Source organism: Sarcophilus harrisii, chromosome 5 (genome assembly GCF_902635505.1).
Source record: "Sarcophilus harrisii chromosome 5, mSarHar1.11, whole genome shotgun sequence".
In the NCBI taxonomy this organism is placed as follows: domain Eukaryota; kingdom Metazoa; phylum Chordata; class Mammalia; order Dasyuromorphia; family Dasyuridae; genus Sarcophilus; species Sarcophilus harrisii.
In genome coordinates this window covers 147,944,998-147,965,017 of record NC_045430.1, presented here as the reverse complement: position 1 = coordinate 147,965,017, position 20,020 = coordinate 147,944,998, and the positions used below count along the sequence as shown (strand labels likewise).

Here is a 20,020-nt window from a genome sequence, read left to right as displayed (position 1 = left end):
GTCCAAACCCCCAAATCTTGCTGGGAGAGCAAGACCTGAAGGAGAGACTGCTCACCCCTATACAGGGAGTAGCAGCCATGGGTAGAGAGAGATGTTCTCCAAACTCACCCCAATTCAGTGACCTTTCTCCTCGGTGTCTGTAGCCTGACCATTAGAGACTCCATTGTATTTAACAGTTGAGTGGGAGAAGGGCTCAAACATAGCTTCTCTTAAATTTCTCCGGTTATCTCCCCAGAACAGATCAATGAGAGTGCTGGTTTGGGACCCCTGAGAGGGGTAGGGTCCCCTGAACAGCTATATGTCTCCTTGGTGGGGGGGTGGGGTGTTAAAGAGACACTTCCTCTCTTGTCTCCTGCCTGAGGGCAGGGCTTTCTGGTGAGAGAAAAGGGAATTTAGGAGTGCCTTAGGATATAAAAGAAGGTACTTTGTCTCTGGAGGGGCTGGGCTGCGTGAGTTTCCTCAAGCCAAGTATCTCTGTTCAAGGAAGGATTTTAGAGGCAGGTGTTTCTAGATTGTGGACAGGTAAAAGCTTTTACTTTTCTCAAATTCTCGCAGCACCTTTGTCTAGATTTGCTACAGAATAGGGAAAGAAAAAAAAACGTCTTTTCCCCTGTCCAGAGTTCCGGATTTCCTGATCCCACTATCTTTAAAAACAGAGTATGACCAAAAGAGGCCTTTTTGCCTGAGATGCAAGTACTCTTCCCTGGAGAATGCTGCTCACAGCCCAGACCAGGTCTGGGCGCCCACTACCTTTAGAGATAGGGCGAGGCAAAAGAAGGAGCGCAGGTATTCTTCCTGGAAGAATACTGTACCAACAGCTCAAAACCCAAATTGGTTCTGAGTGTCCAGAGTTTTGGGGTTCCGTTTGGTTGCCAAATTATGTCTAGTTTTGGGGGTTCCATTTGGTGAGGGAAACAAATGATGAGGTTTAGATTTAGGGAACCAAAATGAAATTAGGGTTTCTGGTGGTCAGGGAGTTAAATAATAAGGTCTTAGTGGCAGGTTCACGGTTCAGGGAACCAAATCCCCTGCAACTCCTTGGGATTCGGCGCAAGGACAGGGAGTTTTGAGGACTCCCTTCTGGCGGCACAAAGCTTCTCTGTAAAAGAATTTATAGATTCGAAAACCTAGATTGATAAAAAGGGTTTATTATGGGAATTGGAAGTAAGATTAGAAATCCTGACAGAGAGGCATAAAGTCTGGTTAAGGAAATAAGTGAAGGTAAAGAGAAGATGTCACTGGAAAGAGTATTCCAGTAGACAGAGACTGCTTGGGATGCCAAACATGGTATAGCTGGCATGTTTGGAACCTCTGCAAAGAGGATGTTTTAGTTTGGCTCTTTTTATAATGAGAGCTTTAACTGAAGAGGACCCTTGAGTGGAGTCCCAAGTTGGCTCCTAGTTGGGTTTCAGCTTGAGATAGAATTTGAGTTCTATGAGTTTTAGGACCGACCCCACCCAGATAACAAAGGTGAAGTTGAAGTTGTTTGTCCCTTGGGGCAGGGTCCCTCACTGAGGCAGAGTTGAAGGAGATTTTCTCCTTTAAGGATTTTCAGAGTTTCAGGGTCCCCTCTTCAGAATGTTATCTATCTAGCCAAATCCTACCTTCTTCCTTTTTTTTTTTTTAAATAACTTTTTATTGACAGAACCCATGCCAGGGTAATTTTTTGCAACATTATCCCTTGCATTCACTTCTGTTCCAATTTTTCCCCTCCCTCCCTGCACCCCCTCCCCCAGATGGCAAGCACTCCTATACATGTTAAATAGGTTACAGTAGATCTTAGATACAATATATGTGTGCAGAACCAAACAGTTCTCTTGTTACTCAGGGAGAATTGGATTTAGAAGGTATAAATAACCCGGAAGAAGAACAAAAATGCAAGCAGTTTACATTCATTTCCTAGTGTTTTTTCTTTGGGTGTAGCTGCTTTTGTCCATCCTTGATCAATTGAAACTGAGCTAGATCTTCTCTTTGTGGAAGAAATCCGCTTCCATCAGAATACATCCTCATACAGTATCGTTGTTGAGATATATAATGATCTCCTGGTTCTGCTCATTTCACTCAGCATCAGTTCATGTAAGTCTCGCCAATCCTCTCTGTATTCATCCTGCTGGTCATTTCTTACAGAACAATAATATTCCATAACATTCATATACCACAATTTACTCAACCATTCTCCAATTGTTAGGCATCCATTCATTTTCCAGCTTCTGGCCACTACAAATAGGGCTGCCCAAACATTTTGGCACATACAGGTCCCTTTCCCCAAATCTTACCTTCTTTTCAGAGTTCACTTTAAGTGGGCCCTGGAGAATTTAAAAAATGAAAAAATTTCACAGTTCTCGTTGATACTTGTAACTTTAATCTAGATTTTATGTATTAAACTCTTTGAGGATTTCCCTGGTTTCTAATTTTGCTTAATGAAATCACTTTGCAATATTTTTGGTTTTGTTCTCTTAAATCAGCTTATTCAGGTATGAGATCTGTGAAAATAATTTTAGGAATACTATTTTTCACTTTTCAGTTTCACATCTGATGTTTTTAGTGAACTTCGGAACAATAATATCACTTTAGGATTTATTGAAGTGGATACTGCATGTAAATATGTTTTAAATATATGTATCCTTTGTCGATACAATTTAGCTGTACTGTGTACCTCAAAAAATGTGACTTCTTGACTAGTCTTATGAACTCAAGCTTTTGTTTATAAAAGCATATAAGTATCATATTGTAGTTACATTTTCAAAATTGCTTTGAAAGTATAAATCAGTAAGCAGATTTTTGTGGAGATGGGGGAAATGCTTAACCTGTGAAGACACTTTAGGATTACTTTTGTTAGGGATATTCCGTGAGCTTAAAAAGAGTTATTACTTCATGAAGAGAAGTGCTTTCTCTTCTGATGCAGCTCACAAGCCATTCATGCTGTAATTGGAACCAAAAATTAAGCTAAAAACAGACCTTTAGGTGATGAACTCCTCTAAATTAGACTGATATTAACTGAAAAATGGTTCCATATCTATTTTTGAAGCCTTTCTATGTTGGTCTCCTCATCAGTAGGCTGGACACTGGTAATTTTTTAGTCACAACTGCCCATGAAATTTATGAAGCTACAACCTGACTCTTGGTCAGTCTTCTTCAGCTTCTAAAGTGATGTATCATAGTAGTGGAAAAAAGGAAGCAGAAAATACCACGGATTTCTTAATTTTTAAACTGATTATGAACTTCAGTTTAGCATTTGGTACTCTAAATATGAGATTATTGTCCAATGACCAATAAGTAGAGATATTACTGATTCAACTGAATCATTTCAGTCTTGACATTCTCAGTGTAAAGGAAACTAGAATATAGAATAAGAGTGGCCAAATAGAGACATAAATAGGCTGCAATCTCTTACAAAGAAGTTAAAAATGAAAACTTAAATAAATAATGTCATTAATTAATTGTATGAGCAAAAAAGATGGATTGCTCATGTTGAGAGGGGTAATAAAACCATTGGACAGTCTATGTTGTTTTGGAATCCTTATGTTATCAAATCGTGAGAAGGTTATAAGCACTCTCTGTTGAGTTTGGACAAGAATTTCAGAAGTAAAGCAGGCTTGTATTGTTTGTTATTTGCTTCACTGGAAGGAAAAAATATATATCAATGAAACCACTAGTACCTCAGATTTTTGGAATTCTAACTTTGTAGAACCTTTTAATGCTTTCATCCTGTTGGCATTTTCTAGAAAAACCAAGGTGACATCCATACCATCATAAAGTATTTGAGTAGGATTTTGGTAGAGCGTTTTAAATTCTCAATGGGGAAAAAATAGGGTTATCAAATTGAGATGTTAGATAGAAAGTTTAAAATGGAATCAAGCTTCTTGTATCCCCATGAAGAATAGTCAGTAGAAATACCAATGAGTAAAAATAGTATTAAAAAATTACAGAAATAAAAATTCAGCTAAAATAGATAACAAACAAAACAAAATGCTGATGACAAAAAAAACTTTCCTAAGGAGCAATAAAATAACTAAAGAGCTTTACACACAGAAAAACAGTCCCAGATTTCTGGAGATATATGGCAGATGGACAAGTGATACAGTAATTAAATGAATGTAAACTAAATAATAAATAATAAAGTAAATAACGATTGAGTCTATACCAAATAAAAATCTTATGAGAGCCAAAAAAAAAAAAAAGAAGAAGAAAAAAAGAAGGTGAAGAACTAGTTAGAATAAACTATGAATAAGTTAAAGTAAACTATGCTTTTAAAAAAAAGATACAATTTTTAAAAAATAATTATATTGCTAATATAATAGTAAATGAGTCCATGGGACAGTATATAGGAAGCTAGGTTTCAGCCTCCTTTCTTTTAAGCTCTATGCAGCTGTTCACTCTGACAGCCCTTCTGATTCCTCCCTCAGCTTTCTTCCTTTTCTTCATATGATTGGGTTGAATCAGCATCAGTTACTGCTTCCAGAACTTAGGTTAGTGTAGATTATTGCTTAGTCATTGTAATAGCAGAGTTCCTGTTCTAAACAACTGAATTAACAGAGATCTTGAAAGCAGAAGGAAGAATGAGTAAAATCTCAAAGAGAATACAAAATTAAAAAAAAAAAAAACCCTAAAAAGAGGAAAAGTGAACCAGTAGTGCCTGATGGAAAATAAGTTTTTAAAGATTCCTTAAGAGAGTAGAGAACAAGAAACTCCAGAATAGTAGAGAACAAGAAACTCCAGAATAGTTCAAAAGATAAATAAAGCTTGTTAAAATAAGTCAAAAACTGTAATTCTGAAAGCAAAATTAAACACATTAGAAAAGAAATTGAATCCATGTTGGAAAATCTAAAGTGAAAGAATTTAACATATTTAGAACACAAAATTATAAAAAAGGAAAAATCAACAATGTTAAAAGAACACATAAATTCTACAGAGGTCAGTGTAAATGACTGAAGATATTATGTGTATAACCAATTAAAAAACTTGAATATCATAGTGCAGGAAAGAAAATATAAGAAACTTTTGTGAGCTTCGGTACATGTAATGAAGGATTTATTAAGACAATCCTTAAGTCATTGGAGGGGAGAAAAAAACCATTGCTTCAAATGCCCAAAATGCTTAATGGTTAAATTAGGTTAAATTAACCTAAATGGTTAAATAAATGCTATGCGTTGCATGCAAGTAGAAAGATCTTGAAATATGAAGAAAAGGTCATTTGAATAATATGCTTGTTTTATTATTTTAAGATAAATATATTTCTTAGCACTTCCCCAGTATTTTTACTCCTTCATTTCTTTGTTTAGGCTGTGGTATAGAAGTAAAAATCCTCTTCACAGGTACAGTCTTCTTAACCATATAAATCCCCTAATTTTTCTCCCTCCCCCAAGTTCTCATTTTCAACATCAGAAACAGAAAAAGACTTCACCATTCTCTCCCTTTTACCAAGAGTTCAAGTTTTTTTGCAAGTACTTTTAGGAATACAAGCCTTTCCTTGACCACAGTTGAGAAAGAATTCCCTTCCACTGGGGCATAGGCATTAAGTCTAAGAGTATTTTTCTGGCCTCACGGATCTAAGAGACAAAATAGGAAGTGAATTCCATCACCAAGCCAAAGGTTCACACTCCTAGCTCTTGTTCCCTTTAGTCAAAACAGGAAGTCCTTCTTTAAAAAATGTGGCTCTTAGTCCCAGTCCTCATCAGCAACATTTGGACCTAAGGGGAGGGTAGGGATTTCTAATTGTTGGACCACTCCTATGTTTGAACTCAAGGCCTCTTTAGTGAAAGCAGGTGGTACCCTTGCAGGTGTGACTGCTGAGAGTCCTAGCCCCAGCTTTGGTCAATAACTTTTGGACCTAAAGGGAAAAAATTTCTTACTATTGAAGCACAGAGTTCAGTGATCTGGTCCTTGTTTTTTTCTGGAAAAATTAGAGGATGGCAATGAGACTGTCTATCCTATCTAATCCGTGGGGTGCAGCTGCCAAAAATTTTAGTCTTAACATTGGTCAGTGTTTCATGCTCAACCTCTTTGCCATCTAAGTGCTTCAATTAACAAGCAGTATAGGAGAAGGGAAGGAGAAAGAATAGAAAATATCTTAGGGGGACAGGTTACTAAGGGAATTAAGAAATACCTGGAATAGGTAGCTGATAGAAGAATAGAAGAGCTGATGTCTGAATATCATCCTAGGATAGAAGACAATGATGCAGTTAAGTGACTGACAGTGATTTTTGCACTGACTGGGAATTTAAGTGGTGTTTTTATAGGTTTCTTCAAGGAGATTTCCCACTCACGTGGATTCAGGAGAAGGGAATGTTCCATGTTTTAATGTGGACCATCTTGACACTGACACTTGACACTTAACTAAGAAACAGGGTAGAAGATAGTGACTTAGTGGAGGTACATAGCCAGGGGAGGCCAAGTTGTAGGGGTTCAGCAAGCTTGCTGTATTTCCTCAGCAAATTAAAATGGCCTTACAAGTCAGAATTACAAAATAAAAGCTTAAAAAAAACACCAGAAGATCACATAGCAATGCGTTTTTTCACTATAATCCAAGATTTCAACTTCATTATCAAAGCCTGACAGATTATTTCTAGCTGTGTCACTTCCCTACTCCTAACAGGATCATAGATCTAATTAAGAGGGATATTAGCGGCTATCTAGTTAAGTTCTTTCTCCCTCCCCCCCAAATGAGGAAACTGAGGCTAAGGGAAATGATCCCATAAGAATCATCAGGAGTGGTTTGGGTTGTCCAATTTGATCAATTATTAGAAATACTGTAGAGGGTATTCTTGGTCATTGACAGATTAGACCAAATGGCTTTTGACAGCTTTTTCAACTCTGAAAACTTATGATTTTGGAACATTTAACTTCTTGATATTGTTATCTGAGAAATGTTTTATGGTAGGGTAAAAAGCTATTTAACATAGTAAGTAATTCAAGCTAACTACTAACAAAATATTTTTAAGCAAGAATTCATAGATGTGCTTTAAGAGCTAGATAAAATTTGAAATTAGCAACATCCATCAAAATTTTCACAGAAATAGATTGCTTTAATTATTTAAAAATATTTCTCTTAAGGTTAACAAGGCCTTCTGCACCTTTATTTAATGAGTTCTTTGCTCATAGGTAACATAAAAACAAATTTCAACCTGTTCCAAGTTCTAATTCAGATTTATTCAATTCACATCAATAAGAATTAAAATTTATAAATCGGGTTAACAAATATTTAATAAATGTTTATTACTGACACAAAGTAGGAAAAGGCTTTGCACCAAAAGGTTCATTACCAAGTGATAAAATATTATGGTTATAGCAACTCAACATTTTACCAGGGCTTGAGCTCTTGTATTAAAGGAGATAATATCTACACTGATAAAATCACAGACCTTTTGACATAATTGAATTACAGGAATAAAGTAAATTATAAGAGGATACTGTGAATGGTACAAATAATACAACATGATTTAACAGTTCAAATTCAAAAAATTTTGTTCTTTTCATTTGGAATTCTTTTATAATTTGCCAAGCTGTTTGTTTCCTTTTATTCATCTTTCTAGCCTCATTGCACATTATTTTCTACTCTCTGCCTAAATCTATCTAAACTGATCTTCTCTTTATTACATTATACTCTTATGTCCTCTCACTACCTCTATAGCAGTTCTCCTGTGGCAAGAACACACTCCCTTTGCCTTAACTTTACCTCATAGAATCCCTATTCATTTAAGGTTTGGCTCAAATACCTTCCATAAGAAACCTTTCATTTTCTCTTTATCTGCTAGTGGCCTTTCAGGGTTGTACTGGCAAATGTTTTAAGTGTCTCAGAAAAAAATGCTCAGACATACTTTTAAGTTTAATGTGTATTACTAAAATTTTCTCTATCACTCAAGTCTATGCAATTAACAAAACAATAAATCAAACTGTGATTTGTGTCATTTGTGGATTTCCAGTGTAAATGGTGACACTGAAAATTTGACATTTTGAGGTAAAGTACACCCCTGCTTTCCTTTCAAACTACCTAATATTGAACCATTTTGTATTTATATTTATTCCATGTATATATATATATATATATCTAATAAACACATTATATTTTTTATACTTATATCTCCAATGCTAGTACATATAAGTACATCTATTTCTTGGTTGATTGATTGTTGATCCTTATTTTAGTTTTATTTTTTAATTCATTTTCAGCATCATGGAAAAATCAAGAAAGCTAGTTTTATGAAAAAACACGAAAAGGTATTTACATCTTCATTATTTTCATTTAAAAAACTTGCTGTGTATATTTCTTTTAGGTTTATTAATTTCAAACAAAGTGATGGGCCTAGGAAGTTTTCTAAAACTTTACTCCAATATTTTCTTTTGGAATGTAAGTGATTTTGAATTTTTTAAGGCTTCACCAGAAGAACTCTGATTCTTTCAGGCACTTCGAAGATGAAAATATTTTGTTTGTGTTCCCATACACATTGCAAATCTCTTGTATCAGAACCATTCTACTTAAGTACAGGAATATTCTTCACCAGAAAGATGTCTACATAAAACGTTTTGGCCATAGCAACTCATTAAACTTTAGATTATGAAAAGTTTAAATTTTGCTTGGAGTACCTCAAGATGGTGTAGCCAGCTATCTTGCTTTTCTCATGTATTGTCCCATGACATCACAGAATCTAAATTACTTTTGTACCTCAAATTATAGGCTTAGGAATAAAAAATGAGACCAAATAAAGCACATTTAGCTGGTGATCAAAGTATCAGGTAGAAAGAGAAACAAAAACCATACCATATAAATAATATTTATGTTTTCATTTTGACATCAAAAATATGTTTTATCCCAAAGTTTGACTTTCTACATAAAACCAGATCACATTTTGAATATACAAAACTTTTAAATTCACATTTAAAAGAATAGAAAAAAAATGAGAATTTTTTCATAATTATACATGATCAAAATTGCTTTAATAATAATAATATTCAAGAAAGCTAAAAAATAAAAATTCTGAATAGTAAAGTATAAATATGACAAAAATTATTCAAAGTATGATCATTTGCCCTATTACTCTCTTTTTGTTGCTTCAAAAATATGGTGTCAACAAAATATAAATATTTTGAGTGCTTTTTACTAACTTCAAAGCACTCTAATGACTCCAGGTGCAAACTGATGTGTTATAGGTTCAGTATAGGTTCAGTTCATTCCCCCATTTGCAAGATCAGTTACTGGAATCTTTAAGCTTGATGTGCTATCATATTTTGTGGATGGCCTGAACTCAAGGAGCTTGCAGTCTGATGAGGGAGATAACATGCATATATGATGTAAACATGGTACATTGGAGACAAGTCTACAGAGAGAAGATAGTGGAATTAAAAGGGACCAGGAAGAACTTATTGTGGAAGGTGGACTTTTAGCTAAGATTGCAAGGAAGCATGACAGTTGAGATGAAAAAGAACATTCCAATCTAAGGTAACAGCCAATGAGGATGCAAAGTGTGGAAAGTGAAGAATATCTGTTGGGAGGAGCAGCAAGGAAGTGCTGTCACAAGAGAGCAGCATGTATGGGTGGAGAGAAGTGTAAGGTACAAGAAGACTAGAAAAGGAAGGAGAGGGGCCAAACCAAGAAGTACTGTGAATGCTCAATTGGATGTTCACTCTGATCCCGAAGATAGTAAGAAGCCACTGGAATTTATTAAATCTTCAAGCGAAGAATGCCATAGTTAGTTCTCTGCTTTAGGAACATGACTGTTAGCTGGTGGGTAGCCTCGAAAAGAGCAGGGAGACCAGCTAATAGATTATTGCACTAGTTCAGGCACAACTGATGAGGATGTCAGGGGAGTGATCTCATAAGAAGGTAGAAAGGAGCATCTCCAGAAATCTTGCAAAGGTAAAATCAGCCTGGCAACTATTAGAGACAGGAGTGAGGACTTGAAGAGATATCCAGGTGGTGTGCCTGAGAGCATGGTGATGTCTTTGATTGAAATAGGGAAGTTAGAAAAACAGACAGTTTGGAGGGGCACAGATGATGAAATGGAACAGGGAGATATAAAACTGGAGACTAGCAGAAGGGTTAGAAATAAGTAAGTGCATTTGGGAATCATCTATGTAGAGATAATTATGGAATCCATGGTGCTGATGAAAATCTTAAGATCTTTTCAGTTTTCTAGAATGAGTCAGAGCTTATATCCTGGGTCAGATATTACCTCTATACTGTACTGTAAATATGTCAAGAAATAATGTTAAAGTACTGTGAAGCTAGATGGTCCAGTGGATATTGTGCTTTGCCTGAAGTCAGGAAGACTCATCTTCCAGGCCTCAAACAATAACTGGCTCTGGGCAAGTCATTTACCCCTGTTTGCCTTAGTTTCCTTATCTGTAAAAGGAGATGGTGAAGGAACTGGCAGCAAACTACTCCAGTACCTTTGTCAAGAAAACCCCAAATGGAGTCATGACAAGTTGGACACGACTGAACGGTAATGTTAAAGATCATTTAAGTCTGATTGACTCATTTTTCAAATAAGGAAACAAATCTGGAAAAGAGAAATGTGTTATCCTATAGTACATTTGAACTAGAATTCAAATTCAGGTCCTTCTACTCCAAATCTTTCCACTTCCAAGTTACTTCTTATCTTACTTTCTAAAAATACTAATTCTTATTAAAATTATTTCCTTTTTACTGATAAGTATATTTGGTAAAAGCTCGTTGAGCATTAATCATAGTTCAATTTAAATTTATCTTTCTCTCAAAGTGGTACATGATGAAATTTGTCATTTTACTTGTAAATAAATACAGTTTTTCAGGCCTTGGCTCAAGATTTTTACAAAACTGCCATCTCCATTTTTTCAAACAGTATCTCCCACACAGATCATAAAATACTTATTATCATTTACTTTAGGTAAGCCATTCCTAAGCTGTTAACTGATATCTGAGAATGATATGATAACCCCTGATATTTATCATAATTAAATTTTAAGAGTAGTGAGGAAAAGCAACTTGTTTCCCTGTCAGTATGCCAGTATTAAAAGAGGAAATGGAAGGAAATCCAGAAAATCTTAAATGAAAATATTTTTTAAAAATCTTGACTATGAAGTCTTGCAGATTTTTGACTTGCAGTCCTCAGTCAAATTTGTTAGAGATTTTAGGTTGAATTGTTTTCAGAGTTTTTCTTCAGAGGCTACATAAAGTGTAAATATATTGATTTTAGAATTTTGCAGTGCATTAAATAAGGGTTCTCAGTTCCTAAGAAAAATCTATCTAATTGATCTCTTTTTTACAGACTAGCAATCATCTTCTTGGACCAAAGCCATTTCCTCTGGACAGATTGTTAGCAATATTATACAGTATTGTAGACAGCAGAGTTGCTCCAACTGCAAATATCTTCTCCCAAGTGAGTATAGATTTTGTATTATCTTATTTTTCCATCACCTTTTGGGAGCTCCTCAAAATGTTACACTATATGTGATAAAAATCACACTTTAAAAAATGTATGGTGTTAATTATGTGAAAGAAGAAAGTATTTTATGTGTATTTTTAAAAATTAACTATTTCTCACTAATTTAGTTTTTGGTCTAGACTTAGGGGAGGGAATGCAATAATCTAATTTGTCCATCCAGTAAACACTTATTAAGTGCCAGAAACTGTGCTAAGTTCTGAAGATAAAATTAATAAAAACAAAAGTAGTCCCTGTCATCAAGTACCTTAAAATCTAAAGTGGAGAGACAAAATACAAAAGGAGACAGGAAATGGAGAGAGGAAACAGAATGTCAGAGGTATCTTATTCTGTGTAACTGAACCAAGGCAGCCCAGGTAAGGGAGAATATACAAAGTGGAGTTTCAAATTTATAAATATTTTTCATTGTAGTGCAAAGAATACTCTGGGATGTATACATTGGGAATTTTTAGGTTTTGTTTTGAGAACATAGTACAAATGCTTGCTGTTAAGTATATTATTGTTGAAGGAAACATAATTTGATTTTAATTGATATCATTAGAAAAATAAGATAGATGTTCTTTTCCTGTCAGTATCAGAGTTAAGTAAAAGAAGTCAAAATTCAGGAAAAATTAGTAGTTATTTAGAGAAAAATTATAAGCATAGAGAATCAGGCTAATTGTTGGTCTTTAGGCATGATTAATTTTCAATTTTTTACCTGATGAAACTTTACTTATAAAATTTAAATAATTAAAATCATAAGTAATAATGCCTATCAAAATTAATGCCCGTAATTAAGATCAGAAATTATAAGATCCTAGAGCTGGACTTGGAAGGTATAGATCTGAAATTTAGAGACTAATTTTCATTTTACAAATGTTTATTTAGTAATTTAAATAGGTAAAGGTTATTTAGCAATTTTAAAAGGTAAAATTTGAATCTAGGTTCTCTGCCTCCAGGGATCCCCCCCATTGCATAAATCATTGACATTTCAATTTGATTAATTAGTAAGTTGATTAATAAGCATTCTTTAAAAGATTATTAAGTGCCAGGCACTGTGTTAAGCCCTAGGAATTAAAATGCCACCAAAAATAGCCTCTTTGCCCTCAAAGAGATCATTCTGATGTGAGAGAAAATGTGCAAACAACTATCTGCAAACGATAAAGGTGATTGTAGAGGGATGGCAGTAGTTAAGTTGTGCTGGTCTTGTAGAAAGTAGGATTTTAGTTGAGACTTGAAGGAAACCAGAAAGTAGAGATGATGGAGAGCATCTGGTGAAAACTGAGAGCTGGAATAGGGAATGTCATGTGTTTGTGAACATACAGAGAAGGCCAGTGTCCCTAGATCATAGAATATATTGAGAAGGAATAAAAGGTGTAGGATTGGAATGGTAGGAAAGCTTCAAGTTTTAAAGCCAAACTGAGATTTTTTAATATGATTCTGGAGGTAATAGGGATCTATTGGATTTTATTAAATAGAGAGGCAGCTTGATCAGACCTATACATGAGGAAGATCACTTTGTTGAGGTGTAGACCACATGTTGAGGTCTACATTTGGGGTACCTAAATGAAATTAGGGTTTAGTTAAGGTCTAGTGGCGGGTTTGGGGTACAGGGAGTCAAACAGAGTTCCCCTGTAACCCCCTTGGATTCGGCGCAAGGATACGGTGGTATTTGATGTCTAGAAGCGGCGTGGAATTCCCAATAAAAGCATTTATTGGCCCAGAGAGCTAGATTAATAAAAGAGGTTTATTACTGAGTTTAGAAGTAGGAGATAGGTGAAGGTAAGGAGGGCACTGGACAGAGGGTCCAGTGGACAGAGAGTCCTCACATGGCGACCACGTTTGAAATCTGCAAAGGGGGGTTCCCAGTGTGGACCTTTTAAGTCGGAGACTTAGCTCGAGGGGCTTTGGGTGTAGCCCCAAAGTTGGCTCAGATCCGAGTGGGGCTGGGACAGGTCTGGACCTTCTATTGGAATTCAAAGGGACCAGGATTTGTGAGTCAAAGGGTAATTTACATTAGCTGGGGGGAGGGGGGGAGTTGGGAATCAAAGATTGGAATCTTTCCCGCATCAACTTTGATAGCAAAGTGGAGGAAGTTAGGCTACTGTGAGGAAAGATTCAAGGCAGGGAAATTATTTTTTCTGTAACATTATTTGAGGGAAGTGAGTCTCTGTATTTCCCTAGTACTCAAAGAAACTGTTGAACATTGTTTTCCTTAATTAAAGTTGGTATTAGGAAGTCAGCCATTATCAAATTTTTTAATGTTTCAAAAATAATTCACTAGGTAAATTATTGCCACTAGGTGGCAGCAATTCTATAAAAATAAAGAATATATGGGCCAGAACAAGCAGGGCTGTGGAAAAAAAAAATTTTTTTCATGTGACCTTCATTTTAAGAAGAAATGTTACTATTATAGGCTGGTCACTTTTGCAAAAAAAGTTTTCACTTACTGAAAGGAAACTTCCAATTGAAAATCTGATTTCACTTATGTTACTGGAATAAGAATTACATAAAAGTAGCAAATTTTATTTAACTAGAACTAAAAAATGGAGGTGAAAATAGCCTCAAAGATTTAAATTGTTTATGATCACAAAGTTAAATAAGTATTGGGAATCAGAATTCCAAACCAAGTATCCTGATGCAGAAGTTCTTTTTGATAGATATATATTTTCTGTCACACATTTGTGTCATAATTTTGTAATCTCCATGTTCAGTTATGAGACATGAGGTCATGAGCCCCAATTTAAGCTGAGTAATAAGCCAAATCATCTTCCCCCTTTTGCTTTTGCTGGTTGTACTTCCTGCCTAGAATTCCCTTTTCACCTTGTCAAAAAATCCCTCACTTTCTTTGAGAGAGCTCAAATATCAATTTCAACATGAAGCCTTTGCTTCCTAATCATCTGTATTTGTTCTCTATTTATTCTGTTTGTAGGATTTCTGCCATACAATGCAAACTTCTTAAAGAGTAGAGATTGCTTGGTTCTTTGTCTTTATTTATCTGGTACCTATCATATAGATGTTCTTGATAAAGACTTTTTGATTGGTGGGGGTGGTTGATGCTGTCCTCTTAGTTGTAAAAGGCTTGAGAGTGATTAGCATATGCCTGTCTACTTTCCAATGTCAAAAGAGACCATTAAGCAAAAAGTAGAAAAAAAACAAGAAACAAATTACAAGTTCTGAAATAAATTCAGAAATCATTTGAAAATGCTTTAAAGATTTTCTTACCTTAGACTATTATGGCTATTAGCAGTAAGTATACTTAGTTTATGTATACTTCGAATTTCTTCAAAGTTCAGTGTGGATGGAGAATGCATCTGTGATTTCCCATCAAGATACTCTTTTTTTTTCTTCCCTGAGGCAATTGGGGTTAAGTGACTTGCCCAGGGTCATACAACTAGGAAGTATTAAGTGTCTGAGGTCGGATTTGAACTCAGATCCTCCTGACTTCAGGGCTGGTGCTCTATCCACTGTGTTATCTAGCTGTCCCTCAAAGATACTCTTTATTTTCCTGGTCAAGAACTAGATTTCTCTTTGTAGGTCAATACCTTTTCTGAATTGTCTCAGGAGCCTGTAAAATTAATTTTTTCAGGATCATACAGCATCTGTGTCAGAAGTATGATTTGAATTCTAGTACTCTTGGTTGCTTAGTCAGCTCATTATCCATTCATGGCAGCCTTTCTTTGAAGAGAATACCTACTGAACAGTTAAAAATAAAAATTTAACTGTATGGACACTAGATGGCAGCATTGTCACAGGAAATATTTAAAACCACTCATTTTCTCATTACTAATCCTTTTAATAATTACTAATCCTTGTTAATAAAATCTATTGTGTTTAGAAAAATGCTATATTTGATTTAAAAAATATAGTTTGAGGAAAGAATATTGATATTGATATAAATGATTTTTCATTTCTTATGCAAAAAAAATTTTAATACACAAAACAAAAGCTGGACAGTTTTTTCAGCTATGTTAAATATATTCTCTAGCTTAAAGTAAATTATACACAATCTCTTAATCTTACAGCAATAAGGTTTCTTCTAATTCACATAAATATGTTTTAAAAATCACTAAAAAAAGTTTGAGTAGAAAAAAAATTTTAATTGGCTTTAAATCTGCTTTTTAATGATACACTTAACATGTAACATTAAGTCATAATTTAGTGAATTATCTGCTTTGAGGCTTTATTTTATATTCTTTACCCTCGGTTTTCACTATCCCCTTTAATATTTTTGTCTTCTGTGCCGCAAATTTAATATTTAATATTTTTCCTCAATTATATATTAAAAAATTTCAACATTTTCCTTTTTTTTTTTTTTAAATTTTAAGTTTCAAATTCTTTCCTTGCCTCCTCCAACTCATTAAGAAGGCAAGCAATTTGACATGTGCTCTTAATTTTTAGAAGTTTTAATATGAAATTCCCATAGAAATTCTCTTGTTTTTAAAGTTTCTTCAGTAATGAGATTTTGATTTTTTGGTTAATTTTTACATTTACTAAAACTCTGATTTGTTTTAAAACATTTGTACCTTTGAGCTACAATGAAAAGATTTACTTCATCCACAATTGTTAATACTAGTCATTTAAAAAAAAAAAGAATATGTTTCCTCATTGTTTTCCTTAATAGTTGACAAAACTTTAATTTTTGGAGTTGTTTTTTCTTCTTTTCCTCTTCTCCATCCACAAAATGTAAACTATAGAAATTAAATATCCTGTAAGTGCTATCTACCATAATTACCTTATGAAGTTTTTCTCTGTATTTTTCCCCCTTGTGGAAAATGATGAATATTTTGAAATGACAGTATATTTAGATAAGCAAAAATAAATTATTTTATTAATGATTTTCTATGCTTAAGTTAACATTTTTGAATATATACATGTATATATTATATAGATATTAGTTTAAACTGCAACTTTTTATTTCAATCCATTTAAAATGCTTCATTAATAATCAATGCTACTTTTCCCTACCAATGTAATATTATTTTATATAATCTTGGGAAACATTCTTAAAAATTCAGAGGTAAAAATTCATTACATTGAATCTATTGAAAAATAAGTTGTGGTTTAAATACCACACAATCATCAATGTAAAAATAATAATAAAATAGTCACTTTTTTAAAAAAGATAATGAAATTAGGAACATAAAACTATTTTACAGTACAGTTATAATTCATGAAATCCATTTGCCATATTTGTTTAACTATTTCTCGAAAAATGAGTATCTTATTTATTTCTATTTTTTTTTTGTGGGTTTTAATAGTGCTGCTGGAATCGTTTTTTTCTTTTTTTAATCTAAGCTTCCTCCTACTCCTTTCATTAACCAGAATATGCATATTTTTCTTTTTATATAATTCTGTATTGTTTTCTAAAGAGGTTAAACAAATTCTCAGTTGTAACAGTAATGAAACAGTTTATCTATTTTATCATAGCTACACAAGCACTGGATTTTATTGTCTTATCATCTTTAACAATTTGATGGATATGAGGTGGAACCTCAGTTATTTTTATTTGCATTTCCTTGCTTATCAAAAATTTCAAGAAGTTAAAAAAATGTAATTCTTGTTCAAACTTATATTTTCTTTTGGAGACATGCCTTTTCCTATCCTTTCACCACTTACATGTTATAATATAGTAATTCTTTTACATATTAGTATTCAAATGATATACATTTTGGATGTCAAATTTTTTTCAGTTATTTGCTTCTAAAGATATATTTTTCAGTTTCTGTAAGTAATGTACTGTGTTTTTCTGCATAAATGATTGGAGAGCAACTAATCATATGAAAATGAATCCAGGTACCACTAAAAATGATCGAGTTTTTTTTTTTTTTTCTTAGTTGCTTACAACAGTCAATCATTATTTATTCCCTTCAGTTTTGCAGTTAAAAAAAACTAGGTAGTATTTGTCCATTTCTCCCTATAAGTTTATTACAGAGTAGTTACCCAATTTCTAGGGACTTTGCTTGCTTTCTTTTGGAGAGGCAGTATGTGTTTGTTATCCCTTGCTTTCACTCCATAATGGATTCCTATCCTTTCAATATATATCTCATTGATGATATCCATTATTCTAGTTCTCTAGAATAGCTCCTTGTTTGTAACATATTTTAGCCTGCTCACATATAGCATGTCCCTTTCTGTTGTCTTAATGAGATTCTTCTTTCTAATTCTTTAGAGATTGATAATCTAGAATTTGCATCCATATGAAATATTAGAAGACTTTTGATTTTTAAAAAATAACTTTTGTTTCAGGAAAAAGTTTAAGGTCATTTAAAGAAATTTTTTTTTCAAATTTCCCAAAATCCAACTCATTTTTCTCCTTCCTGTTTAACACTGGATTCATCTTAATGTCTATTTGAAACATATGTGTTTGTGTGTACATATATTGTGGGTGAGGTCTTTATGATGTCCATCCATTTGTTTGTCTCAGTCTAGAAAGTAGACATTCTTCATCTTCTTGGGTTTCCCTGTGTGAATATTGAAACCATATTTTTTTGAGTGATTATTGATTTTATCCAGGAGATTCCTTTTTGTTCGGATGTGACCAGATCAATATTATCTGTAAATTGGAACATTGGGAGGATGTCACCATCTGTGGAGAACACCTCTTAATTCTTATCTTTTTCATGACAATAAGTAGATACCTTTGCCAAGCACACAAATTGGTTTAATTTTTCATCTGCTGGTAATGATCTGAGGACTAACAAATAAGGTGACCTTGTTGTTTTTGTATATGCACATGCATATATGTATGGACATATGAAATCTTAACATAATTTGTATGTGTATACAGAAATATGTGCACATATATACTCACAAATCATGTAAGAGTATGTATATGTTCCTATGATTTTAGTGTTACAGAAAAGTTTCTGTATGAGAAATCCTTCCACTTATACCAATCAGCAATTCATCATGCATATATATTCCACATGTATACTTCTTGTATGTGTGTGTGTGTGTGTGTGTGTATGTGTATATATATATATATATATATATATATATATATATATATGTATGCCCTAGAGATAAAATTATTTATCAGTATAATGTATATACCCTTAAAAAATTTTTTTGGTGACTCTTTAGAGTTTCATCACAGTATATGTAGCTGATTTCTCTGAAGGTGCCCTGTAAATTTGATTGTTTTGTAATTTGTGTTTTATTAGACCCAAGAAATTTTCTTGGGGTATTTCTTGGAAAATAGCAATTATTTTCTTTACTCAAGGTTTTGGGTACACTAAAGAGTCTTGGATCACTTCACCCTTGATCTTCTCATTCCATTTTCTTTTGAGTGTATTTTCCTTTTTCTAATTTTTTCCATTGAATGTCTTTTTATCTTGTGTTACATTTTTTTTTATCACTTCAGATATGGCTTCCAGCAAATTTTACTTAATTTTGATTTTGTTTCTTTATTCCTATTTTCCAATCTGGTTCTACATTATTGATGTTATGTAATTATTTCTCTTTTTCTGTTTTGAATGATGATCAACTTTTTATTTCACATATATGATCTTCCTTTATGGACATCACATCCTTCATTTTAATTTTTATTATCTAAATTCATGTATTTTGTGTTAGATTTAGCTTTAAATCTTGGTGTGTTGTTGAAATTAATTTGTTATGTTTTTCCTTCTGGTGACTTCCTGATGTTTTGGTGCAGTGGATAGAATGCTGGGCCAGGAGTCAGAAAGACTTCATTTTATATCCAAGCTTCAGACACTTAATAGATGTGTTTTCCTGAGCAAGTCACTTAACCTTAGTATCCCCATTTGTGTTTGGAATGATAATAGTACAGGATTGTTATGATGATCAGATAGAATAATAAGTGTAAAGCACTAAGCACAGTGCTTGGCCCGTAGTAAGATCATATAAATGTTAAACTATGACTATTTTACTCTCTTGCTTACTAATTTCCTTGTTTATTTCTTTTTTTTTTTTAATTAACTGAGAGGTTCTTTTCTTTTTTTTAGATTGTATTGAGATCTTTAACTTTTAGTGTCATAACTATTTCCTGATATACCTTGGCTCAATAAACTCTTCTTTGTAATGAAGAAAAACAATTAAACGTAAGAGAAATATATCTTTATCATCAAAATTATGTACCTGAGGCAATGTGGTATAGTGGATAGAAGGCTAATGTTAGAGTAAGGAAGGACTTAGATGAAAGTCCTGCTTCTGTTATTTATGATCTAGGCAAGTCACTTAACTTTTCAGTGTGTAGGAAGTTTTTGAAGATAATGTTTGATAGATGAATTACTAATCTTTATCAGTGGAAAGATTTCCCACACAGGAATTTCTCTACACCATTGAAATCATATATCTGGAGCATGAGAAGGGTGACTCAATGCATTTTTTTAAAAAAAAAATTGATTGCATATTATATTTTTTATGACTCAATTCTTTGTAGTTCAAAAGATAACTGAATTTCATGAAATAAAAAGAAATTGTTCTCAAAATTATAATCCCAAGCAACATTGTTATGAGAATTAAGTGGGTACTTACTTGGGTAAATGGTAAAATTCTCATCAATATAACATTGTATGTTATCATGTTCATGTAAACTGATTTCCACCTAAATGTTGCATTAACATTTATTGAATTGAGTTATCATACCTTCAGCTTGG

General features: G+C 33.4%; 1 protein-coding gene across 1 annotated transcript in view; it reads left to right on the top strand.

Annotated features, from left to right (window-relative positions):
- Window positions 1-20,020, top strand: part of ORC5 (origin recognition complex subunit 5) — an 85,492-nt gene that overhangs the window by 32,954 nt on the left and 32,518 nt on the right. The window contains exons 11-12 of the mRNA XM_003771479.3: window positions 8,170-8,217; window positions 11,244-11,354. Coding sequence (XP_003771527.1) covers window positions 8,170-8,217; window positions 11,244-11,354 — 159 coding nt within the window. The remainder of the gene's footprint in view (window positions 1-8,169; window positions 8,218-11,243; window positions 11,355-20,020) is intronic.